Source organism: Magnolia sinica, chromosome 4 (genome assembly GCF_029962835.1).
Source record: "Magnolia sinica isolate HGM2019 chromosome 4, MsV1, whole genome shotgun sequence".
In the NCBI taxonomy this organism is placed as follows: domain Eukaryota; kingdom Viridiplantae; phylum Streptophyta; class Magnoliopsida; order Magnoliales; family Magnoliaceae; genus Magnolia; species Magnolia sinica.
In genome coordinates, this window is record NC_080576.1 from 36262455 (window position 1) to 36290437 (window position 27983).

The 27983-nt window shown below is 40.0% G+C and overlaps 1 protein-coding gene across 5 annotated transcripts in view; it reads left to right on the top strand.

Moving 5' to 3' along the window:
• Positions 1 to 493: 493 nt before the first annotated feature.
• Positions 494 to 27983, top strand: part of LOC131243018 (uncharacterized) — a 100237-nt gene continuing 72747 nt past the window's right edge. For 2 of the 5 annotated variants that reach the window (XM_058242070.1, XM_058242072.1), the window contains exons 1-8: positions 494 to 717; positions 876 to 995; positions 3205 to 3323; positions 12651 to 12696; positions 12965 to 13037; positions 13164 to 13221; positions 24012 to 24107; positions 24910 to 25027. In XM_058242070.1, the coding sequence (XP_058098053.1) occupies positions 900 to 995; positions 3205 to 3323; positions 12651 to 12696; positions 12965 to 13037; positions 13164 to 13221; positions 24012 to 24107; positions 24910 to 25027 (606 nt within the window). In that variant the 5' untranslated portion in view covers positions 494 to 717; positions 876 to 899. Of the gene's footprint in view, positions 718 to 875; positions 996 to 3204; positions 3324 to 12650; positions 12697 to 12959; positions 13038 to 13163; positions 13222 to 24011; positions 24108 to 24909; positions 25028 to 27983 lie in introns of those variants that run through there. The other 3 variants (XM_058242071.1, XM_058242073.1, XM_058242074.1) reach the window with 3 other exon arrangements.

Below are 27983 nucleotides of genomic sequence, written 5' to 3' on the forward strand. Positions count from 1 at the left end.
ATTCATTCTGTTCATCTATTTTGCCTAGTCATAGAGCATGGGCTAAAAAAATGATGGTGATATAAAGTTATGGTGGCCACGGCAAAGAGATCAGCAGGGTTTGAAGTACCGACTCTTCAACAAAAATAAAAGAGGTTATTGCATCATCAGTGGGACGTGATGATCACCGGTGCTGGGTGTGGTGCTGTGGTCGACTTATAGTCTTACATCTGCCTCATTTTTTTTTAGCTCACATACAGAAATTTGCAGTATATAGAAAAATGGATGGGCGGTGTGGATAAAACCCATACATCACGGTGGGCCTCTCGGAGCCCTGCCTGTGCGGAGCTCGGGACAGGCGGGCTAGCACTCAATCCGCATCCGAAAGCGAAGGGGGGACCGCTCCACCGCACGTGTAACACTTTGCACCCGAACGAAAGCGCCGTGCGGTCGGGCCGAGCGTTGTCTTGTCTCCTAAGCCCTGAAATGCCCTCGACTCGCAGTTAGAAATCACCTCAAAGGGAAGGGGCATTCCCGTAATTTTCACCATTTCATCCCCTCTCCATTTCCATTTCAATTTCTCCTCGCTTTCCAGTTCCAATGCGAACCTGGATTCCTTCCTTGATTCAGGAATCCTGTTCTCTCGCTCCGTTCTCTTGCCCTAAATTCCGCTTCCCTTCCCGCGAAAATTAAACCGCAGAAAGCCTACAACGATTTTCTCTCACTCGATTTCTCGCAGTATGCAACTTCATCCGGCCCTAGATCTCGCCTACACAGCAGAATTCCCCGAAATAAAGAAATTTTGAGCAAATTTTTTCTAGATTTTACATGAAATAGAAATAGAACTTATGTTTTTCTTTTTAATCTATAATTTTTGTATGTTGGTTGAATTGTAGCGCGTAAAGCACTGGATTGAAAACATGAGGGCAGGCAGTGCAGCAAAGCTGATCGTGGATGCATTGCTCCAACGGTTTCTTCCACTCGCAAGGCGTCGCATCGAAACCGCTCAAGCGCAGGTACAGGCCCTTCGTCTTTACTTCCACCAAGTGTTTTCAGTATGAGTATCGATGCATGTCTCACACCCTTGGGATACAGAAGAATATTGTGATCGCATGAAATATTGCGTATATCACGTAATGTATCCGTGTGGGGGAAACATTGGGAAAATGATGGAATTTTTCTATGAAGCTTCAGCAGATGTTAAAGGAGACGTGGTTACACATTTAGAACTCAAAACATTACGAAAAACAAGAATGAATGATGAGTTTACTTTTTATAGGGTCTTACACCATGTGCTGCCTGACAGAAGTGATGCAATTATATCTAAAAAGAGTTATTATGATTCATAAATCATACGATACAAGTACCAAAACACAGACAACACATCCACAAACCAAGAGAAGCAAAAATAACCGTGCCCACTGCATACCACTAAGAGATTAAAAAAAGAAAAAAGAAAGAGAAAAAAAAGAAATAAAAAATGAGGGTTTTTATTTTTTTTATTAATTTTTTTTTTTACAGACTTTTCACCTCATATGCGTGCTGCCTTGACATCGTCAATGCGTGTTGATGATATTGGGGAACTTTATCAAGGAATCCTAACGGTATCTCACAATATCAAAATATTTCATGATATCGTTGATAGAATGTGATATTATTGGTGATACCTTGGAATTTTATAAGTCCATGGTTGTTTCCTATCGTGCACCTGCTATACCAATAATATTAGTTGATATTGTCGATATTGAAAACACTTCTTTCAACAGTGGAAAATTGAATTTCACACCTATGGATATTGAGACATTGTGTGTTGATAATTATAGACATACACATCTAAAAAGAGAAGTTTGTACTTTGGAATGAATTAAAAGATAGAAAAATGGTACCGATTAATTCACCATTGTCGTGTAACTTGATCAAGAATTCAGGATTAACTTGGGTGACTTCTGTGTTAATGGATGTGGGAACTGTTGGGTTTTACACCCATGCACCACACATTTACATGTGTGAAGGATTGGTACAATTAATTCAAACAAGGCAAAGAAAAAGAAGGAAGAAGGGGAAGGTCTACATCATTCCTCTTTGATTTGGAGAAGATTTTCTACATTTTGATTTTCAAGCTACAACTCTTTGTTTAAGAGATCAAGACTCCAAGAGTTGAACACCCCAAGTTCTTAACCTCAATCGTCTAAGAGATGAACTTTATGATCACTTTTTAGAAGCACTAAGTCTAGCTCTTAGAGAGAGAGAGAGAGAGAGAGAGAGAGAGAGGTACTGCCAAGCTTCGGGAATGAGACCCTTCGGGCGTTCCTACACATCATCATCTCCTTACCATCATGTGGGCCCGGTCCCAAATGCGATTATCACTTGATGATTGTAAAGATCCATTTTTGGATTTTTGACATGTGATTACCAAAAGAAAACACACGTACTTGAATAAAAGAAACATCACTGTTCTCTTTTGAAAAGTGTTTTCAATCAAAACCTTTTGACCTTTTCAAAACACATGTACATTATTGAAAGCATCGATGGTTACCTTCTCTGATTCATAAGCTGTCTAAAGTTCCCTCTTGGTGGCTTCTTATTCCGACATTGGAGTTATATACTTATATTTGACGAGACTCAAACATGTCCAATGAAGTTTCCATAATCCATACTGAATGCCTAATGTTTTATGCTAAGATGTGAAAGCTCAGAACATCGATACATTTGTATGACTCACCCAAGTAGAAAAATGTTTAATTGGCTGAGTCATGATTTATCATCTTCAGAAAATTAAAAATTTAATAAAAATATGATAACGTATCCTCAAAAAGAAAAAAAAAGAAGAGAAAAAGATTGCACAGGGCTGTAAAGGCAATTGTCAGACGGTGCCTTTTTCAATTAGTCAGTAGGTTTCTTTTCCTCATTGAGCCAATAAACTTTGTATTTAGTGTGACTTGGAAATCGGAAACCCCATTAGGTGGGTTTCTGTTTTTCTGCTTTTCTTTGACCCAATTTGGAAGTGAAATATGAACTGAGCATGCTTATCTAACCATTAGTTTGAGCAGAATGCATCTCCATCTACCACCAAAAGTGGGAACACCCAAACCTTCCTTAAAGTTTAGAACTGTATTCGTTTGAATTAAATTGGGTTATCTCATTCAGTGAAAGGTTGCATTGGTTTCTGTGATGTAGAATGGGTTTTAATGATGCCTTTCTCCTTTCACTAACTTTGATAAACAGGATGGACAATACCTCCGACCATCTGATCCTGCTTATGAACAAGTATTAGATTCATTAGCTATGGTGGCTCGACATACACCTGTACCTCTTCTAGAAGCTCTTCTTAGGTGGAGAGAAAGGTATCATTGCATTTCCCTCTTTTCTCCAATTATTTTGGCTGATTTTACCCATCAGTCCTTTTTTTGAGTTAATTTGAAACCGCAACATTTGCTTATGCGTAACCTCAGGTTGCATTGGTATTATTTGTATTTTAAATTTTAGTAATGATCACAAAGAACCATCTCATATTTTCTTTAATGCATCTAGCTACGTCTACAATTCTGTTGGATTTACTTATTGCTTTACTGGAAATTGCAAAAACCCTACAAGGTAGTTCTATGACTATTTAGTGGCCCAACCGAATGCTGTTTTCATGTGGAAGTGCTATAGTTTGCTTCTTTTTTTACATAGTGGATTCAAAGGCATTAGTAGATCATGTTGATTGATCAAGAAGTCACTAGCATGGTACCATACATAAAATCATGAGTGATAACTTCCATAAGCTTCAAGAACTCACTAAGAATGGTCCCCTTCAAAGAATTGTTAGTGATAACTTTCATTAACTTTGCTGTGCATGTGTTCAAGTACATGTGATGCAATTCAGTTATCAAATTGATATAATTTCAATATCCAAATTGCAAGAATGGACGAAGAACAAATCCACAAGAATTTGAAGTGGAGAGCGCTTAACAACTAATTGAAATCAAAGCTTCTTCACTTCTTACTAGTACTAAAAACAAAACAAAAAAAAATTAAAAAGATCTGCAATGCTTATATCTTTTAGAATAACACCCCTATTTAGAGACCCTAAAGTCATATTAAAATCCTTTGGGTCATTTGGGAGAAATAGGTGATGCTTTTATAATGAATGTGGGTATGTGTTGGAGGTGTATCGAAGGGCTACGGTAGATGTAGTGGGATGGGCCTATTGTTCTAAGGCCTTGGACGATGGTTCCTTGGCTCCCTTGATTGGGTTGTAGTTGTTTCTCTGTGTTCGGGGTTGGGTTGTTGTTGTTTGGTGTTTTCGGATAAAATTTCATTACTTTTCAAGGGAAAAAAATCCTCATTAAATCTTTAAAATGATTCCCCAACCATTCTATTTGATTGATATCGATTAATTCCATATCAATCTAATCTATCCAACAACGGAATCTATGAAGGTTATACAAATATGCAATGGCCTAAAAATAGCTTGTGTAAAATCTAGAGAATTAGGCAACGGATAAGCAAAATCATCAATTAGAATCCTTCAGAAATAACAATTGTAGATACTGAAATTTAGGCCTAAAGATCAGTAGCAATCAATGAATGAATTCAACAAATGTTCATGGTAGTAGGCCTTGGGCCTGCATCAATCCTTGTGTTGGAAAAATCCTCAAAGCCCAATATGGATCCATATAGCATATTGTAATCAAGTCGATATAGATATGATACAACTGTTTTCGCTGATACAATATGGTATTCCGAACTATGGTCTTGGGATATGCAACCTTGTCTAGTTTGCTCCCGTTGGCACCTAGGGGCCTAGGTAGGCATCTAGTTGCATGGGGTGAAAGGCTCAAGGTACACGCTAGACGCAAATGCCCTTAGAACTCCCAAAATGCTTAAGCGCATGCATGGATATAAAATGCATGATTCTTTTATTTATTTCTATCACAAATACTATAGATATAGATACCTCAATTTTTAAATAGTTAAATGCAACTTCCAAAAACTCATATATACTCCAACATTCCAATGAATCCACAAAACCCTACAATTTCTAATCCCTCGAATTTCCCAAAACCCTAATTTTATGAAAAAAATCAATTCCTCTTAGTCTAAAACCCCAAAGCCAAGGTATTCTGTATCGGTAACGGTGGCCGTAACGGTTACTACCATTACTAATACGGGTATCGGCCGTAATGGTCGATACGGGGGCGTAACGACCGTACAACTACTATAACAGTTGAAAAATTCTAAAAAATATCTAAACAATCTAGAACAATTTAAATATTCCAAATATGTATTTAATTTTTTTGTTTTGAATATGTTTATGATAGTGTAACGGTCCAGTCCAATCCTTGGTGAGAGTGTTGTATCGGGTTGTCTAGTGAATTTATGAACATGATTATATATATCTAATGTTTACACATCACAATCAATCATTAGGACTAGAAATAAAAAAGGCATAAATGCTACAAATTTTTTTTTTTTTTTTGGGAAAAAAAGGCTGTTGGAGCTTTTTTTTTTTAATTATTTAAAAATGACAATAGGGTGTCCCCATCCCTTTAAGGCGAGACTGTTCCCTACGAATGCACGTAATCACTTGCCAACCATGTGCATCGGGTAATCCATGGGGCCTCAGAGCTTCTATTCGCTCAAATCACTTCAATCTATGGTTTTAACTTAAAAACTATAGTAAGAATGGTCGAAACTTGTTGTAAAATGATCTAGGAGAGTTTTTGGAATGAAAAAAGTGAAAAAATGAGGAGAAAAATAGATTTAAATAGAAAAAAAGTGGACGTTTTTCAACCGTTATAGGGGTAACAGTCGTTATGCCTTGTAACGACCTTCACGGCGACCGTTATGACTGATACGGTCCAAAAACACCAACTGCGCCTTTTCACCCCACATACCTATATCACATAATGGTCATGGCCGTTACGTATACGTATCGGCCTTTACGAGCGTATTGTAATGGATATGGAACACCTTGCCCAAAGTCCAAATTTTTCCTGAATTCCCCCTATTTCTAAACCCTAACTAGAATTTCCTAAATCCTAACCCTAAAATTCCCATTTCTTCGACTTTCCCAAATTCCCCAACCCAAAATCCCAATTTTTCCATAATCCTAAAATTATCATACCTCGAAATCAATTGAAAATCTCCACAGTCTCAAATGTATATTTCCCAATCCCCCCAAAAATCCCATATTTGTCTTCGTTTCTTGGATGACACATGAAAGCTCAAATTACTTTTAAGATGTCCATTATAATGATTAAAACACTAATAGAAGAAATTAGATTATGAAGAAGATTTCATGAGTTCCTAATTACTTTAGGGTTGCACCAGGGGTTGGCACTTGGCGTTGAGTTCGTACCTTTTCACATTTGGTCATGGATGAGTTAACAAGGCATTTGTAGGAAGAGATCCCATGGTGTATGTTGTTTGCAGACGATATGGTTTTGATTGATAAGACAAGGAGGGCGTAAACACAAAGCTCGATTTATGGAGGGGTGCTTTAGAATCTAAAGGATTTGAAATTAGTCGGACAAAAATAAAGTATATGGAGTGCAATTTTAGTAACAATAGGAGTGGGAACGGGGAATGAGTTAAGATTGTTGACCAAGAGGTTTACCAAAATGACTGCTTTCGGTATCCTGGGTTGATAATTTGTAAGAGAGAAGGGTCGGAAGCCACTTTGATCGATTGTGAGGTTGGAAGAAAAAATTAAAGTCCAACTAGGGACAAAAGGACGAGGTTTGTTTTTTAATTAGTATCTTCAGTTGGAACGTGAGGGAGCTGGGGTTTAGGGCTAAGCGACACCAGATCAAGGCAATTTGGAAAAAATCAAAGGCACAAATCATCACCTTCTAAGAAACCAAGCTTTCTTCTTTCGGTAGGTCATATCTCGATACTTTTTGGGGTAAAAAATCTAAGGATTTTGTACTGTTGGATGTGGAAGGATGCTGGGGTGGGGGGGGGGGGTGGTTATCCTGTGCTCTGGAACTCATATATTTGGAGAAGAGAGGACCATTGGTGCAGTCAATATTCTTTTTCCGTAGTAGTGATAGAAATTTCTTTTGAATGCTTTTCTCTGGTGTATGTGGCCCTTGTAAATATGAGTAGAGGGCCAATTTTTAGGAGTTAATGATGATTCCAATGAGTTGGGATCTCCCTTGGTGTTTAGGGGGAGATTTTAACGTTTTTCGATTTACCTACAAAAAAATCTCTAGCTTCTCGTCTAACTAAAGCATGAAGGAATTTGATGGATATGATCTAGTGGATATCCCAATGTTGGGGGCTAAGTTCACATGGACTAATGGTCAACCTCCCCCACCCCGAATTAGACAGATTTCTCATATCTCCGAACTAGCTGGATTGTTTCCTCAAAGTTCTTTTGTATGAACTTCCCAGTCCTACATCAGATCACAGACCCATCCTTCTTCTGATGCGGACAAATGTTTGGGGCCCCAAGCCTTTCAAATTCGAATTAGCATGGCTGGAGTCAGAAGGTTTTTCTAGTTTGGTTGAGCAGTAGTGGAACTCTATGCAAGTGAATGGGTTAGCAGTAGGATTGAGATTGCACAAAAAGATGAAGCTCTTGAGGGACAAATTGAGAATTTGGAACATGGATGTTTGGGGGGGGGGGGGGGGGTTTGTAAAAGAGGCTGAAATGCTACTGTATTAGAGGAGCTCCATGGTTTTGGTTTGAAGGAAGAAGGCAGGGAGGGGCTGAACCCTGAAGAGCTGGAGAAACGATCCTTTCTAGTGGTTGAATACGATAGACATCTTAGAAATGAGGAGATTAAATGGAGGTAAAGGTCGGGGGGCTCTTTAGCTGAAGGAGGGTGACAAGAATACAAGATTTTTTTCACAACATATCATCCGCAAGGGCTCGAACTAACAAAATTTCATCTCTGATTATGGATGGGTCTCATCTCGATACAAAGGATTGAGTGTGTAAGGCCATAGTGGATTATTATCAGAAACTCTTATCTAAGGAGGATTGGGTTAAACCAAGGTTAGACTATATCCAGTTTGATAGCTTCTTGGAAGATATGGCGGACTGGTTGGAAAGACCATGTCATTAATTGCAATTCAATTGGATCAATCAAATCTTGATATTGATATGTAATGATTCGGGGGCTGATGAATCCGTTCGTTTATATCCATGCGGATAATGATAAGGAAAAAAGGAATTCCTTGACCACCTAGCATATTGTTCTAGCCAGAAGATTCGAAAAAGGAAGAGTCTTGCCTACCCCTACTCATAGCTATAGGTAGGGTTATCAGGGAAAGGTGCGGGGAGGTGGACTGGTCGTGGCATTGGCGCTTTTATTTGCGAATCCTTTTGTTTAATCATATTCTATAAACATGAAAATACGTACTACTTTTCTTATTTTATTGCCGTCGACATACCGCTTGCTTCTTCGAATTATATCAAAACCTATATCTGAGTCATCTTTTTTGCTCTAATCCCTAAGATGGAAGGAGCAGAGGGGTTGAAAGACTTTAGACTGATAAGTCTTATAGGGAGCTCCTATAAGATTTTGGCAAAGGAGCTCGCTTTGAGATTTAAAGAGATGGTGGGTAGTGTGATTTCTCCTAATCAAGGGGCCTTTGTGGGAGGGAGGCATATTCTAGAAAGCTCTTATGGCTCACGAATGCATTGATTCTCGCTTGAAGGAGAACAAGGCAGGTGTTATTTGCAAACTTGATATGGAGAAAGCATACTATCACGCTGACTGGGATTTTTTGGTTTGTGTTGGGAAGATGGGGGTGTAAAGAAACGTGGAGGAATTGGATGCACGCTTGTGTCTCTTCTCCTTCTTTCTCAGTGCCCATGAACGGTTCTCCCAAAGGCTACTTCAAGTCTTCCAGAGGTTTAAGGGAGGGGGATCCTCTCTCTCCGTAATTATTTCTTGTTATTGGGGAAGCCTTTAGCTGGATGTTGGCTAAAGTGCAAATGGATTAGAGGATTCAGGGTGGCCAATTTGGGAGGCAGGATCTCTCATCTTCAATTTGCAAACGACACAATCATCTTTTGCGAAGCATAAATTTTATTAAGGATTTGCAGAAAGTGGTGATGTGTTTTGAGGCGGTCTTGGGCTTGAAGATTAACAAGGGGGAGTCTGAAATGTTGGGGGTTCATCTCTCTAAATTTGAGGTGATGAAACTAGCATAATCTTTAACGTCTACGTATTTGGGTCTTCCATTATGTATTGGAAAGCCAACCATTCATTATCAATATAGCCTTTGCTAACATGCCGGTGTACTACATGTCATTGTTTAAGTGCCCTAAAGTGGTTTTGGAGAAGCTCGACAAACTAAGAAGGAACTTCCTTTGGAAGGGTTCTGAAGTCCACAACAAGTTACATTTGATGAATTGGTAGGAAGTTTGCAAATTGGTGTTTCAAGATGAGGTGGGCCTGGGGAATCTTGGTGGGATGAATTTGGCTCTACTTGGTAAATGGTTGTGGTGTTTTGGGACGGAAGATGGTAGCTTTTGGCATGAAATCATAGTAATCAAATACGGTTTGTAGAACGGTGGGTGGGAAACGAGGATGTTGTCCTTATATAAAGCATCTCACTTTTGGAAAGCAGTTTTGGTTGTTAGGGAGTTGTTTTGGCAAGGGATTTATCTAGTAATTGGGGATGGATCCAGAATTAGATTTTGGGAAGATTTTAGGTGCGGTGACACTCCCTTGTATGTGGATTATCCTAATATAACTCATATTCCCCCTGTAGACGACATGAAAGCGGTTGATTGTTATTCTTATTGCGGCACAACTGTGGCTTGGGGTTCGCCTTGCAAGCAGAATCTCTCGGATGGTGAGATGGAAAAGTTTATTCGTCTTTTGGGCCGTCTCCAAAATATTCACCCTACGGGGGGTGCTAATTCCATGTTTGGTCCACCCATAGTTCGGGTTGTTTTCAGTCAAATCTTTTTACAATTTGATTTGATCTGAGGACTCTGAGCCCAATGGGGGACATGCCTATCACTTCTGGTTTTATGGGGTTCCGCCTAAGGTTGCGGCTTTCACGTGGTTGGTGGTAAGGCATCAAGTGCTCACGATTGATAATCTTCAAAAAAGATCTTTTCCTATTCCCAATATGTGTTGCATGTGTTTGCAAGATGCAGAAATAGTTGACCACTTGTTTATTTCATGTCCCTTCATTCATTCAATGTGGTCTCGTATTTTGACAGATTTTGATATGGTGTGGGTGATGCCAGGATCGGTGAGGGAGCTCCTTTGGGTGTGGCATGGAGGTGATGGGGAAAAGGAGACATGTCTTCTTGGTTAATGATGCTTTTGGTTGTGTGGTAGTCCATTTAGACCAAGAGGAATAGGCACTGCTTCAAAGACTCCTTTAGATCTATTGAGGCGGTCGTGAGTCAAGTCAAAGGGTGGAACTCAGAAGGGAAATTATCCAGTTGTAATTGGTAGTCTGGCTGTTGGCATTTGTGGGCCTTTCTGTTCCTTCTTTGTATTTTTTCCTTGCTATGCTATTTTGTGAGCATGCCTTTAATAAAATTCCACCATCCTTAAAATTTTTATTTTTTATTTTTATTTTGGAGAGATTGAGAAGGATGTTGCCCATAGAATTTAAGTGAGGTGGAAGAAATGGAGATGTGCCTCTAGAGCTTTATGTGATTATCATGTCCCACTCAAGCTAGAAGGGAAATTTCATATGATGGCTATAAGACCAACGGTGCTTTATGGGATAGAATGTTGGGCAGCTTAGGAACAAATATTGGGCAGCTTAGGAACAAATATATATATATATATATATATATATATATATATATATATATATATATATATATTTATATATAGATATATATATAGATATATATCCATATATATATATATATATATATATATACATACGTATATATATATATATTATATATAGAACATATATATCATATAATATATATATATATATATATATATATATATATATATATATTGAAATATAGAAACAACAAGTTCATAGGATGAGTATAGCCAAAATGAGGATGTTGAGACGGCTGATTGGCAAGACAAGGATAGAATTAGAAATGAATGCATTCGAGGGATTTTAGGAGTAACACCAATAGCTAATTTAGATGAGGGAAGGGAGACTTAGATTGGTTTGGTCATGTGCAAAGGGGACCAAGAACTGTGCTGGTTAGGAGTGAGTTGGTGCAATTCGAAGGCTCTAAAGGGCAAGGGGAAGGCCCAAATGGACGTGGGTGGAGGTTGTAAGAAAAGACTTGATGACCTAGGTCTAATTGAAGTAATGGCACTTGATAGAGTGGAATGGTGGAAAAGGATTCATGTAGCCGACCCCATTTAGTTGGGATAAGGCTTAGATGATGATGATGCGTTTATAAAAACTCTAAGAAATTTGGGAGAAGAGGTATTTTTCATAAATTAAAGCTTTGATCTAAAATAAATGGAAAAAAAAGTGTTAAAGGAGTTTATAAGCCCACCCACCAGTGTCTCCAACTTTAATGGTTCAAAACACCCACTGCACCCTCATTTTGCGATATCTATAAGGGTACCCCATGCTTTTTTTTTTTTTTTGGGTGGCACATTGGTGTCCCTACACCTGCCTAGGTGTGAGGTGCATGCCTATGCATTCCTAATTGCATGTCTGACAAGAATGCTTCGCTTGGGGCCTGGGCGAAGTGCAGGTGGCCCAAAATGCCTAGGCCTGCATCCGGCATGACTTTAACTACACTGATACTAATATGTAAGAAGAGATTACTAATATTCCTTTAACTACAACTAATATGAATCTGTAAGAAGATATTATTTTTAGTATATTAGTACTTCAATAACACTAAAAGTATTTCAACAGATCTTTATGTATAAGTACTTCAGTAAATGATATCTACAGTATGTATAGTTAGACATCTTCCGGTATATGCATATTTAAATATTCCCAAGAAACTCGCCATGTATATGATAAATTAAATAATTAAATACAACTGGAGCCCTCATCTACAGTGAAATGTTCAATACACCTATCTGTATAAGTAACTTAATACTGATATATATAATGTAGTTCATTACACCTGTACATAAAGTGGCTTAAGTAAATGCTCTGCATAAAATGTGCAGTTATTCATCTTCAGTTTATTACTACGTGTATTTAAGTATTCCCATGGAATCACCATGAATAGGATAAATTAAATAGTTAGGCACAACTGGAGCAAGCCCTCATCTATATCAAATGTTCGCATACAACATTTTTAGGGAGATGTTCACATACAGTGTTCTATGTGAACTTCCATATGCAATGCTTCCTTTCCTGCCAAAGTGTTACACATATAGAACATCCAAGCCCTGTAAAATGTGAGCCGGTGCAGATCACTTGGAGCCAAAACTAGGATGGTCCATTCATCAGGTGGCCTACACTGTCAAAATCAATGGACAGCCGATTGTCTCAGTCAGCATACAGGTGTGGCCCACTTAATGAGTCAATTGTCTGATTTTTGCCCCAGGTGATCTTTATGGTGCTGTCCACCCATTGCAGGGCTCAGATGTTCTCCAAAAGCCATGCGTTGGTGGGAAAGAAAGTGTTGCATGTGAAAATTCACATACAATCTTGGGGGTGAACATTTCTCCCATTTAAACTGGAATTTGTGGTCGCTTTTACGCTTTTTCATGTCTTTGTTCAGTTACAAAATTTACTGGTCTTCATTGCAGTGAATCCCCAAAAGGTGCAAATGATGCTTCTACATTTCAGAGAAAGGTTTGCACTGTTTTATATTTTTTATTTTTTTCCTTTGTCGTGTTAGGCAACAGAACAACACATGCAAGCATGCACACACTGATGCATGGGGTATGGTCAATATCACTGTTCAAGTGGGTTATGATGGTTAATTTCTGGATGGTTATGGAGTATCACTAATTCATAAAAGTTAGTGCCTTGTGTGGGTGTATGATGCCCCTTGTCTTTTTCTTTGCAAGAAATCATTCATTTGTTCTTGAAATCAATCTTGTCTCTGTGGTCAGTACAGCTGGCAGTGGAGTGCATATTTTGTTCTGCATGTATTCGTTTTGTGGAATGCTGCCCGCAGGAGGGACTTACAGGTTTGTGTATATTATGGTTATTTTTCCTGAGTCATATTCGGATGCTTTCTATTCAAATGGATTTTTGTCTTATTAGTATAATTATTATTATTTGTTATTGTTCTATGATATTTTCTTTCTTTACAGAAAAGCTTTGGTCTGGACTTGAAAATTTCGTGTTTGATTGGCTAATCAATGCCGACAGGTGAGGCTCCTATAAATTGGTTTGGCCGTCCTTTGTTGTAGTATTTTTTTTTTTTTTATTCTTCATCATCCACCGTTTTATGCCTTAATAAGCATGTTTTTATAAACTTAAATGAAAACAAATCTTGTCCCTCTCTAGAAAATATTGAGATTTGCTTAAATCAATTCAATGTCTGATAGGACTATGAGAGTAAAACCTGTCATGTTACCTTCTTACTAGCTTAGTGAATATTGTTCTTATATTGAAATGATTTTACTCATGATTTTATATAAGCTGGATATTTAAATAACTATATCCCGTTTGAGGTCATGGAGAAGTCTTAAAGAATTTAATATGATAGGAGTGCATTCCGAAAAATGTCATAAACTAATGCTTTAATATGTCAAGTGCAAGGTCTTGTTTAAACTCTTTTTATTTATTTATTTATTTAAATTTTTAAAATGAGGAGCTTATAATAATTTAGCATTACTGCTTCCAATGTTTGAAGTATCGGTATCATTATAAGTTTCGTTGGCCGGGGATACAGAAACAATATTGATATTTCCGAAAACCGGAAATGCAGGGAAACATGGGGAAAACGGTGGAATTTTTTAGTGAAACTTCAGGAGATGCTAAAATGCACATTTGCATATTTGAGAATAAAAAAATTGCAAAAAGAATGTATACATAATAATAAGTTTTCATCTAATGGGTACCTAAAAACTTGTGTTACTGTAAGAAATCAGTCCAACCATCCCATTCATCCCATCTATCCATCCAACCATCCATATTTTGCCAAAAAATCATTGACAACTAGAAAGGGAACAAAAGATTGTGGCAATATTGCCCATGTTGCGATAACAATAATATCGTAACATTATTGATATTATCGATGACAAATTGAACACTGCATACCACCATGTGCTCATAAAAAAAATTCGAAATGGAAATGTTTTTAATAAACAGATTTTTGGCAATATCAATACATTGGCGATGTTATCGAAATATCACCAATAAACTGGAAATACAAGCGACGCCTGAAATTGACATAGTTGAATTAACAATACAATCGACACTTCGAATTTACTGAAAATATTGGCGATATCAATACATTGGTGATACTTAGTGATACATTGCCGGTACCTGGAATTTTTAATACAACCATTGTTATTGGAATTGCTACTAGTGTTATCGATATTGCCGAGCTGGAGATACGGATAATATCGGGGATACTTTGATGCAGGACATGAAATTCAGATATGATGTGCAAGATTTCAGATTTAAGATCACATAGTTCATAAACAATTACACAAATTCCACGTCCCACACAAAAGTCCAAATATTCAATTAAGGGGAATCTATGTGGGTCCAGGCCTACACACGTTAAGGTTGGATCAATAAAAATTATGAACCAAACAATACTCAAAGGGAAATAGAAATCATCTACACATGCATGACAATCAATCCCTTATCCAAGGAATTCACCAATTTCAAATCAAGGAACCCTAGGGTGAGAAATGAGATAAAGATTGGGGATTTAGGGTAATCTAGGGTTAGGGTTTATAAAATTAGGATGAAAAGAGGAAAACAAGATAAAAAACTTGACCTAGAAATAGCTCCCGCGTGCAGACGGTGCCCTTGGGCTGACGCACGTGCGCAGATGGGCTGACCGCATGTGCGATGAAGGCTCGCCTTCCCAAGTCGGCTTCTTCGGCCAGACTGGGGCTGTAAAACCTCCAAATTTCACGTCGATCCGGGCTGTGGTCTGGGCGTGGTGCTCCGTCGAAGTTTCAGCCCTCCTGCAGGGCCAGATTCTGAAAACTGGCTATGGAAGGATGAACAACTACAAAACAAACGGATTGGGCGTGAAGATGGTTGTGGGAAGGATGAAATAAGACAGAGGGGCAGATGAGGATAAACGTGGCTTCGCACCATGATAGTTAACCATTTGAAAAGGAAGGGCTTCGCACTCACTTTAATTTTTCCACAACTCAAAAACTCAGAGAGCAGAAAAACCATGCAAGAATTTTTATTCAACTTCAATGAATCAAAAGAACTACAAGGGGTGCCTATTTATAGGAAACCCTATACCCTAAAACTCGCACCATGTGCGCAACTTATTACTTGGCGATGAAGTAAACTAAAATAAAAACCAATCAAAGAAATCTAAAGCGTTCATGATGTTCTAAATAATAACAATAAACAAAACCTAAAATATGAAATCAATCCGACTAGTGGGCCACGATCATGAGATCCTATGATGAGTTTTTCTTGACTATCGGGCCCACTCTTTGAATTAAAACTTCGTCTTCTACCTAGGAGGCCCTCCCTGGACATCATCATCGAGCCAGATTGACGGTGGGGCCCTCCTTCGTACGTACGTGCGTAGGGGCGGCGTGTGTGCACGTGTGCGCGTGATGTCCCCATCATACTTTGAACAATGAGTGCACCTATTTTGATTTCTTGGTTGTCACATTAGATATCTGGTTAATGAGTAGTCATTTTGCTTGGCTTCTCTAAAAAGTAAAAGCACTTGACTCAGATCAATATTTAGGAACTGGTGGGAGGTACGAGGGTGATTATACAGATCGGTTCTCCAATTCACACTAACAAGAATAATGGAGAAGGAGAGACAATTGCTAAATTTTACTTGTAAAGTTGATAAAAATACATCCACAACACAGGAGATAGACAATTGCTAGATTTTACTTCTACAGTTGATAAAAATACATCCACAACACAGGAGAAATATCTTTTCTGAAATTTCTAGCAAATTCAATCCAAAGCACTAATACAAGAATCTCCTTATGATGTAAGCAGTGTTCGAATTATCTCTGATATTATCGAAAATCTCCGATATTATCTTTATCTCCAACTTAGCGATACCGATATTACTGGTAGCGATATCGATACCACCATATCGATAACGGTGGTAGTATAAAAAATTCAAGGTATTAGCAATGCATCGCTAAGTATCACCAACGTATTAGTATCGCTAATGTAATCGCCAATATTTTCAACTATGTAAATTCTAGGTGTCGCTTGTATTGCCAGTGCATCAATATCGCCAATGTATCACTAATATTTTCGACTATGTAAATTCTAGGTAATGCTTGTATCATAAGTATATCAATGATATTTCAATAATATCGCCAACGTATTGATATCATCAAAATTTTGTTTATTAGAAAAAAAAATTATTTCAATTTTTTTTCATGGGCACATGATTGTATGCGGTGTTCAATTTGTCATTGATAATAGCTCGATATTATTGATATCGCAACATGCGCGATATTGAGACCACAATATTTCATTTCCTTTCCAATTGTGATGATTTCTTGGTGAAATATCATGTGTCGTTGATATTTTACAATATCGAAGGATGCTTGGATGGAAGGTTGGATGGTTAAATAGGTCGGATGGGATGGTTGGATTGATTTCTTACAACAACACATGCTTTTTAAGGCCCCGTTAAATGAAAACTTGTTGTGTATGCATTCTTTTTTGTAATTTTTTTTATTTCTAAATATGTAAATATGTACATTTAACATCTCCTGAAGTTTCGTTGAAAATTCCACCGTTTTCCCCATGTTTCCCCACATTTCTAGTTATCAGCGATATTATCGGCGATATCGATATTGTTTCTGTATCCCTGGCCAGCGAAACTAGTAGTGATACCAATACTTCGAACACTGGATGTAAGGTGTTGATTGTAGAAAAGAGATTTTCGAATTTTACAGATCAATCCTCTATTTAGCATATAAAGGCGATTAGTGATACCAATTCACACTAGAAAGTAGGTGGAAGCAACTAACCGATGAGGTGAATGCTTCCGAAAGCTGTAGGAATAAGAAGGATATGATTTGGCTTCCCACAATGAGAGAAAATGATCCAGTCTAAGCCCGCTGGCTCCAATTGTCACGCCCCGAACTTGGAAACCGGGCTCACAAAATTCCCAATCGCCGAATCCGGCGCCGACAGCCTCCGCAGAACCCCATTCTCGGATCCCGGCACCCATTCACCAGATTCCGATCCTGGGATACTACAAGGAGGGTTTCAAATCATCAGTCTGATTCATAATGAGCATAACAAAAGCATAACCCACAACAATAACCACAAGAACACCACCACAAAATTCACTATGATCAAAAACTTTTGAGTACAATGCGGCAGAAAGGGGAAATACAATGCAGTAAAAGAAACAAAACTCCAGAAGTTCGGCTGCACGCTCCAACTATGGCGAGACTATGGCTGCGACTGCGTCCTGGCGTCACCTGCACGCATCAATCGTGCATAAGCTTATAGAAAGCTTAGAGGGTGGTGTAAGTATGTGCGCAATATAAGCGTGCTCAAAATGCAAGGTCAGAGTAATGCGGAATCATGGTGATGAGCACATGGATGCAATCAGCCGTACCAAGGCTATGCGGTGCAAGATATGAATGCTATCGGCCATAACATAGCCATGCGATGCGACTCAAGCATGCCAATCCTCATCATGTATCAGTACAGTTCTCGTTCTGGATAATCACCGGGGTTCAATACACTCCAAATGGCACTGCCGCTCTCCTAGCCGCACAGTCCAAGTGAGCGTAAGAAACCTCACTATCCGCCTGACCAATAGTCTATCCGGCACGTCGATAGCGGACCCATTCGCGAGCTGGTCAAACTCAGCCTAGTATTGCCCCCTACCCTCGGGCGAGTAAGGCTACACTCCTTTCCAACCGACCACGACATAGTGGGAGACGCGGCCTCCTGGTATTCGGCCCTCATGCGCTCGTATATCCACTCGGTCTCGACGTTGGAGTCATCCTCTGGTACCATCAGGTTTAGGAATTTTCACCCAGGGACGTCTATGGCGCCCGTATGCTAGAACCAAGTATTTCCGGTATCCAATCCTGCTATCCACGATGTGTCTGTGAAGGCTATGGCCCTGATGTCACTAGGGCATACAGTAACTACAATCACACAAATGCAAGTGCATGAATCACACTCTCAGTCATGCAACAGTCTCGCGTGTACCATGCACTTATATGGGGCAACTCCGCCATGGTGCGAATGATCATGAATCATGGATCTATACTAAACATGTATAAAGAGATGGGCTCTAGGTATAATGGAGATGGCCCTAGACGGCCTACTTACTATAATTATGGGCCTATCAGTGGGCCTTAGAGAGTTATAATGCGGACATTTAACCAACATTATCAATGTGGACGTCAAACCAGCATTGCTCCCAAGGCGTGGCCCGTTACAAATTCAATACATATATCATGGTGGAATTACACTACATTGGGCCTTATGTGTGTCCTATTGGGCCTTGACCTGTGGGCCTCTAATACATCAAATGGCCTCATACATGGGTCTCACAGATACATATCAAGGTGGGCCTCAATGACGGGCCAAAATTGCATCAACATGGGCCTAGTCACACGGGCCTTGCATACATTGCAGTGGGTCTCATGATGTGGGCCCTAATACAAATCAAGGTGGGCCTCAACAAGGACCACCAATACATGAAGATGGGCCTCCACAATGGACCTTAAATTATCTCCAAAACAGTTGGACAGTTGGATGAAATACATACATTATGATGGAGCCCACACTAATAGAGGGTGTGGTTTACAATACTTACATAAGTGGGGCCCACCAAAATACTCATTTTCCACCCAGCTCAAGGCCCAATATAATGTTTATTTTCCACCCAACTTAAGGCCCAACCAAGGTAGGGCCCACTGGACTGGGCCCACTGGAATGTTTATTTTCCACCCAAATTATTCATAAGGTCACACGGATCGTGGGTGGGGCCCAACATTTATCTGCATCCCTCGCACACGGTCAGGGAGCCCACCGTGCTGTTTTTTTTTTTTTTTTAAATTTTTTATTTTATATATATATATATATATATATATATATATATATATATATATATTTACACACGGATAGGGAGCCCACTGTGATGTGGTCCACAAATCCAGCCCGCTCATTCTGTGTGCCCCACTTGGCGGAGGTTAGACCAAGTTTCACGCATCCAAATTTCGGGTAGGCCCCACCAAGTGCTTTTATATGTTTAGACATGTCTTCAATGATTTTAGATGGTGTGGCCCACCTAAGTTCCATTTACTGATTTTGGGATGGACTGGTCCATGGGGACCCACAAATGCAGTGTGGATGGTCGAATGGAACCAAGGTGGGGCCCCGGCGCGGCCCTAGCCTGTGCTTATCCGAAAGAGGAAGGGATTTCCCGCTTCTTCTTCTTTTTTTTTTTAATTTGTTTTTCTACGAATTTTCATAGGTGGGCTAGATCCACACCAGCCATTGGATTCCTTGGTCCAAGACCCACCCAAGGAGTCCAATATTCGCCCTATTTTCGGCAAATAGAAGGGTCACGGTGGATTTTAAGGGTAATACCACTAGTTCCCATGGTATGGCCCGCCAGAAAATGGGATCAGCCTCATTTTTCAGTTCAACGTCTAAAATGATCTGAGGAGGAGGATGGACGGCTTGGATTCTGTCTACACATCAAGATAGGGCTTGCATGAGAGGCCCACCATTATTTTTTTTCCTTAAAGTATGCACCCATGCCATTAACACTTTACTTGCCAACGTCTAGCGTCCAGGGACGCTGGACAGCATACGAATATATATCTTTTTGGGGTGGGTCCCACGTAGATGTGGCCCACCAACATTTATACATATAATATATATATATTATATTATATATATAATACATATTATATTATATATATTATATAAAATATAACATATATTTATATATATAAAGCATTTGGCCCACCTAAACGGTGGATGGTGTGGATCATCACATACAATAGGATGGGTCACACCGTCTAATGTAGATGGATGGTTAGATGTAACACATATTGGTGGGATCCACACCATTACAAAGGAAGAGAGAGAGATAGAAAGAGGGATATACGGTGGGATAGAGGAACCCCGCCACTATGGGCCCTCTTGATTAAATCACATACATCCAAATGGGTTCCACCAACAAGTGGGCCCTAAAGTTTAAAATAATGACAAATCACCCACCTTATCTTCCTTCTTCTTGGTCCCTTAGACTCCAATGCTCCTTAGCTTCAACTTTAATGGAGGTTGATGGGGTTTAGATGGTGGGGATGAGAGATGAGAGGGTGTAGATGGAAGATGGAAGGTGGACCACACTTGTGGTTTGGGAGAGGAGTGTTGGACGTGAGAGGCTTGGGTTGCTTGGAGAGATATGAGAAATGAGAGAGAGAGAGGGGTGATATGGATGGGTGAGGTGTGATGGGGGATGGTTTGGGTTGAAAAATTGTAAAAGGGGTATGGTTGATGTTGAAAATGGGAAAAAGAGGAGTGGTGAGGTGGAAAGAGGGTAGACTTTTGAAAAAAGGTGGAGATGGGTTGTTGTACTTGAGGTATGGGATGCTTTAATGGTTGATTGATGGGACTAATTGTAGAGATTCCCTCGAAATCCGCAACGCGCGGTGTTTCTTCGGAATAAACGCTGATCGGCATCTTCTTACCTGGGTATCGGTTCGGTGCGCAAGTCACGGCGTTGGAACCGCGGCGACGAGCGGTCGCTATGATACAACTTTCGGATCAAGCCGACGTCGGTGCGCGGGACCTGGCTTAGGATCGTGCGCAGACACCGAATACGGTGCGAAGGTTGCCGGAATTTGACCGGAAGGACCGCGGAAGCTAACGGAACAGTACGGACTAGGACACGGGTCTTACACCAATGATTGGTCTTAATCAATACTTTGCTATGCGTTCTTGAGTTATCAATGGGATATGAGCTTGCTTCCTGCTTACTTGTTCCGCAGGCAGGTATTCTCTCTATCTAATGCTATAGTGATGGTCAGCGTCGGTGTCATCACTTGGATTAGTGGTGTTCGCTAGCCCAAATGATTACTTGTTTGTGTGTGAGTCCAGCTCGTTTGACTACAACAAGGACAAAGAGCACTTCATGAAGCTTCTTGTAATTTGATTAATTTATTTAATCCTTTTCTACATGTGGAAGCCTAAGTAGGTCAATGAAGAATTACTTTTGCTGACTAAAATTAGTCTGACATGTCCATTCTGTCGATTATTCTTTTTAGGATTGGAGGCTTCATGAGCCAAATTTCATGCTTTTCCAAGATAGCTGAATAGTAGATAGCGCGTGTGGGCCGAGCTCGAGAAAACAGACAGAGGGGCAAATGATGTTCGATCAGAGTGATTCCTAAGCCATTGAAAAGCTTATCGAAAGAGCTTTCATCCAAAATTCTTTTCACCTCCATCCGACTTGTATCGAGGGAAATCTGCCCTGATTACCGAGCATGTGTACTGTTGATCAGCGGCCCATAGTTGAGGACGCCTCAGCCATCTTACAGGCCCCATTTGGTGGCCAAATAGTGCCTGATTGACCTGATTCCAAGTTTGGTTCGTAGATTGTCGAATTATCTCTCCATCGAATACAAGATCACCCCGATCCGACGGTTAACGAGAAAGTTATGGCCGTTCTCCTGAGATTGCTCCGTGCAGAAAACGGAAGACAGTAATTAAGTGAAGCACATGACTTGGACCAATTGCATCATGCCACGTGATGCTACTTAATGGACCAGCGTCCAATTATCATCCCATGGCCAAGTGGACCAATGAATGCGCACCACGTGCAGCCCTTTCCTCCCTCATTCTCTATAAATAGAGAAACCCCCTCTAATTCAACACAACACATTTCCCTCCCTCCCTCCCTCCCTCTCTCTCTCTCTCTCTCTCTCTCCGTTTTTCCTTTCTTCTTCTTCTTTCATTCATTCATTCTCAGATCTAAGAATTCTTAAATCTGAGCAGAGACCATCTAGATTCAACAAGAAAGCTTCATCTCGATTCAACAGGAAAAGCTTCATCTCAATTCAGCAATAGATCCGAGATTCCAGATCTCAGATCTGGAATCAATCTTCATCTTCTCCCAACAATTTTCATCTTCTTCCCGCAATCTTCATCAATTTCCAGCCAAGCAGATCATGCACGTCCAGCAGATTTGGAATTCTATTACAGTAGATCAGGAATTCATAAGTGTTGATCAGCAAATCTTCTTCAATTTCTGCCATGGACTTATGGACAGCTGATGGCTTATGGCCACTTGATTGATTTCACGGTCCACTTGATGGCTCTATGGCCCAGTTGGTTAATGTGCAGCCCTGCAGATGATTCTGTGACCCACGAGATCAGGGCCTGTTTCACACTCAGATTGAGGCCTGCTCAATAGTCCTAATTGCTGCCCCTTGAGCGATCATTAAACATCCCATGCATGGCCCAGATTACGTCCAGATTATGATCTGTCTGGCCCAAACCATGGTCCATCTGCTGGCCATTCGATGGCTCAGATCACTGTCCACCTGATGGTCCACTTGCTGTTCACAACAGTATCCTTGATATGGATCAGTGTCCAGATGATACAGATCGCTGTCCATCAACTACTGAATAGGTTGCTATCCATGATACATTGCAGTCCATCTGTCCTGCATACAGCCTATTTAAATAACATGCAGTCTAGCCCAAACTGTGGCCTATCTGCTGTCCATTCGAGAGGCCCAGGGCCCCTTTGATTGGCCTATGACCCATTTCATATTTCATGGCCCATTTGACTAGCTCGCGACTTGTTTGATTAGCTTGCGATTCAATTAATTGATAAATAGATCATTTAACTCTACCGATGTCTAGATTACACAATTAGATCACAAACTAGCTAAATATTCCTTTTATTAGCTAAGTAGCTCTGTCATTTACTTGCTAAATAGCTTTCTCATTGGTGAATGAATATTACAGATATTTAATTGCTATACATGCCATCCAATTGATATGAGTGCATTCCACTTCATCATAGTGCATCCCATTCCATTGCATCACAATGCACTTCATGCACATCACAATGCTTTATATTTCATTATGATACTTCTCTCTTTGGAGGTCATAGAGCCCAAAAAATATAGTTTTTTTTTTTTTTAATGTACTTTATCTTAATAAAAGTTCAATGTTATTCCATGGACGTAGGCATGTCGCCAAATTGGGATATTGCCGAACCATGTAAATCCCTGTCTTGTGGTTTGGCTCCCTTCTTTATTCGTCTTACAACCTGTATCAGGCTAGTCCTTTCAACTGCATCTCAAGGACTTTACCTAATGCAGTCTTATTGATCTTTGTACATTTGGATTATTTCCATTCCTTGCACTTATTTATTTATGCCTAATTTATATTTTAGATTAGAATAAAGGATGATTACCCTGGATTGTAATTATTAATTAAAGGCTTATGGTATGTCACGGCCTGGAATTTAACTGAACTCAGATTATAATAAAAGTTTTTCAAGTGTGCGCGTTCCTGTCTCTTTTGTGTGAATGCGTCAATGCTACGCGAATGTCTTATGAATACCTTGTGAATGAATGGCAATGAATGCGATCCTGAAGCAATATTTATACTTATCCTAAAATCACATTAACACAAATTTCAAATAGTCCTCTATAAAGATGGTATTTCATGGAAGAACTTAGTGCCCTACAACCACCACGTATGCTTCTTCATACTTAGTTCACTGAATTCTTTTGCTTACACTGATATTATAACCTTCCTTGTATGATTTAATGCCTGTCTGCCTGACTTGGTCACTGTTACTGGGTTGAAGTATTATGCTGCAGAAGGTCTAGCTTGAATCCTATGATCGTTACAGTTTTTAATTATATTGGGCTACAAGACATGCGCGTAGTAAATTAATATATCTTTTAGTGTTGTATGGTCACATACATCTGTGCATACACTGAATTCATTATTGATTGCAGGGTTGTCAGCCAGGTTGAGTATCCTTCCTTGGTTGATTTGCGAGGGCTGCTCTTAGACCTAGTTGCACAACTGCTAGGTGCTTTATCACGTATAAGGTATTCAAGCTACCATCAGATCCTTCCACAGGATAATTCGTTTTTTCTTGATTTGAAACTAAAATTGTTTTATGTGGTTTAAGATAAACTATCCCACTCAACTACAAATGTTCTTTTGGATGATTCTACATGGTGGTTCTAGTCAGTATAATCAATCCCTGTGCTTTTGAGAAATATTCAAATTCGTCCAACTCGTTTTTTTCTTCCCGACTCTATTTGTAACTCAAGGCATGACAGGATAGTGTAAATACTGATAAGATGAGCTCCCTTTATTTATGGAGTCTATCCCAGATTTAGGTCCATTACTGGCTTAGTACACTGAGTGTACAGCCTAATGTGGCTGTGTGGAAAACAAAGTACACATCATGCAGACTCCATTTGACTGCTTTGCTGCTTCCCCTTCTTAAATTGTGATTGGACGTCATGCATCCCTGCTGCCTTGTGAAGCAGGAAGACCCGAACATATTGATTTTAGCTTTCCGGCCTTTGTATATGCCACAATGCCATCACACACTCTGCATGACATTTGGGGGTTTACATTAAAGCACCAATATGTATGCGTAATGCAAGCCATCAGACGCTGTGCAACAATGAAAGTAAATAAAATTGCAGAGAGGACAACCTCTATCCATTAGCAGACTGCAAATGCTGATGTATGCATTTGGAATGAGAATTTAGCCTGCAACAATTTTTTTTTTTTTTTTCATCTGATTTATGCCTGGAACAATTTAACCGTCCTGCATTCATAACAAACCTTAATATGATAGCTGATTATATTTTTCCTCTTCTCTATTTCCCACAGGTTTAGTTCTGTCACTGAGCGCTTTTTCATGGAGCTTAATACTCGCCGTATTGATACAAGTGTTGCCAGAAGTGAGACGCTCAGTATAATTAATGGAATGCGTTACCTTAAACTGGGGGTATGTGTTACATTTGATTTTCTAGAGGCACGTGGGTTGATTATTGCCGGTGATTATTTGTTTTTGCTGTTGTTATCATCACAATTGGTTCCGACCCTATTTATGTGCATGCATGATGCCCCAATATTGAGAGGTCTAGAATTGAAGGGATTAAATTGAAAGTACTACCCAAATTGAGATCCAGATTCCTCCCATAAGTGATGCGATGTGATAAAGGTGAAAAAAGGAGCTGTGGAATGGAATTTCCTGCAGCCCGACGCGTTCGTGATGAAGGTGAAAAAAGGGGTTGTGGAATGGAATTTCCAGCAGCCTTTCTAGTTTATTCAACTAGAGAAGGGAAGTATAAGCAAAACATGCCAAAGGAGAGATCAACAAATGTTAGAAGCAATTCATGCTACAATTTTTTATTTTTATTTTTTTTCTTTTTTCTTTTTTGAAAGGCACTGAATTTTATTATAGACCACAAGGCCAAAGAGCAACAAAACAGAAAAAATAAAGAAGAAAATAAATACAATACAAACGCCTTGAGGCTCCCAAACCCCAAAAACCTTCATGATAACCAATCTCTCACTAACCTAAGCACCCTGCTAAAAACCCCAAAGCCAAATTGCTTTGGTTTCTAAAGCAACAACCATTTCGTTCCGCCCAAATACCCCAAAGGATGGCCATCGGAGATAAGTCCCAACTAGACTACTTATTTCTGATGGGGACATCATGCACACGCCCCCTCTACGCACCTATTCGAGGAGGAGGCGGCCCCCACTTTCGATTTGGATCAACAACGACATCTTTGGAGGGCCTCATAATTAGGGGGCTGTGTTATGGAGCATTGGAGTGGACCCAATCATCACATAGATTCTACCATCGGATCTTATGATCGTGGCCCACTACTTTAGATGATCTAGGATTTTGAGTTTTGACTATTTTTGTTATTAGAAACATCATGAATGGCTTTGATTTCTTAGGTTAGTTATTTTATTTGCTTTAGCTTTGGTATTAGTGCGCACACATGGTGCAAGGGTAATTTTGTATTTTTTGGGTTAAGGGTTTTCTTATAAATAAAGCAATCCAATAAAGCAATCCCATGTAGGTATTCTCAATGATATTTTATGAATAAAAATTCCTGCATTTCTTCCTTTCTTTCTCTTTAGGTTGAAGAATCGAATTAGGTGCGAAGCCCTCCCTTCCTCGAAGGGCTAACTACCGTGGAATGAAAGAAAGAAAGGTTGAGGGAACCCCCAATAGTCCATTGGGAAGAAATGAAAGAAATTCTAAAAGAGAAGTACCTCCATTTTTCTTATCACTTGAGGTTGGTTGAAGATTGAGAATCTCTTCGACAGGATTCTATGAGTGTGGCTGAATACATTGAGAAGTTTGAAGAGTACTTGACCCAGTGTGAGGTTGAAGAGGATCCCGTACTCACTCTTACTCGATTTAAGATGGGCCTTCGTTCTGACATTAGGAGAGAGTTGCTCGCCAAAGAATTAGACACTCTTGAACAAATGTATCAAGTGGCGTTGGAGGTCGAGCAATACCTCAAGGCATCTATGGGAAGGCGGTTTGAGTCCTGTGATTCTGGCGCTAAGGCCAACCCTTCTGGGGCTAAGCCTAGCACTGGATATCAATATAAGCTTTCCAATAGTTCTTAGTCTAAGCCCAATGATGATAAGGGTAAAGGAGTTGTTGGGTCTAGCTCGCGTAGAGGCGATGCGACTAGGTGTTTTAGATGTCAAGGGTTTGGTCACTTTGCTTATCAGTGTGGCACAAAAGACGGCACCAAGGTGTTTTTTTATTGATGGGCAAGTATAAGTAATGCCCCCAGAAAGTGACAGTGAGGAGGAAGAATATGAGCCAGTGGAGATCCCTAGTGATGAGGAAGAGGGAGCGCAAGAGACCGCGACACTTGCAGTTGTTCGTTGCGCCTTTGCAGAAGCAAAGAATACCGACGATTGACACTGCAACACGATCTTCTATACCTACGCAAAATGTGGTCATAAGAGTTGTAAGATGATCGTGGATAGTGGTAGTTGTGCCAATGTGGCATCAATTGACACTGTGAGCCGTTTGGGCTTGAAGGTTGAAGCCCATCCTCAACCCCATAGAGTGTCTTGGGTTGATTAGACTTCCATTCCAGTCTCACACCGTTGTCTTGTTCCTATTCAGTTTGGATCATATAAAGACATTCTGGTTTGATGTTGTTCTCATGGATGTTGGCCATATCATTTTGGGTAGGCCCTAGCTCTGTGACAGGGATGTCACCTTATTTGGTCGTTCAAATGTGTGCACATTCTGGTTTGAGGACAAAAAAGTCAAGCTAAATCATCTCCCACCCATGAACACGACTGGAATGGAGTCCACCACAAAGAGTGGTGTGAGCGGCTCGAAGGAATTGAAGGAATCGAAGTCCAAGTCTTAAGCCTCTCCATATTCTAAATGCCAAAGACTTTGAGCGAGAGATTGAGTCGGACTCGATGGTGTACGCCCTTGTGGATAGGGAGAGTGCACCAGAGGCTAGTGTAAAGTTATCCACGGAAGCTATGCCGGTAGTGGATGAGTTTCGTGATGTCTTTCCTGATGATCTACCGGATGAGCTTTCCCCTACGAGGGATATACAACATGCCATTGACTTAGTCCTTGCGGTGACTCTACCAAACCTCCCTCATTACAGAATGAACCCAAAGAAGCATGCAGAGTTGAAGAGGCAGGTTGATGAGCTCCTAGAAAAGGGTTTCATTCGAGAGAGCATGAGCCCGTGTGCCGTGCCCATCCTTCTTACACCTAAGAAGGATGGCACATGGAGGATGTGTGTCGATAGTAGAGTCATCAACAAAATCACAATCAAGTATCGGTTTCCCATACTGCGTCTTGATGACATGTTGGACCTGATGGCTAACGCTACTATCTTCTCGAAAATTGATTTCAAAAGTGGTTATCACTAAATCCGTATACGCCCTGG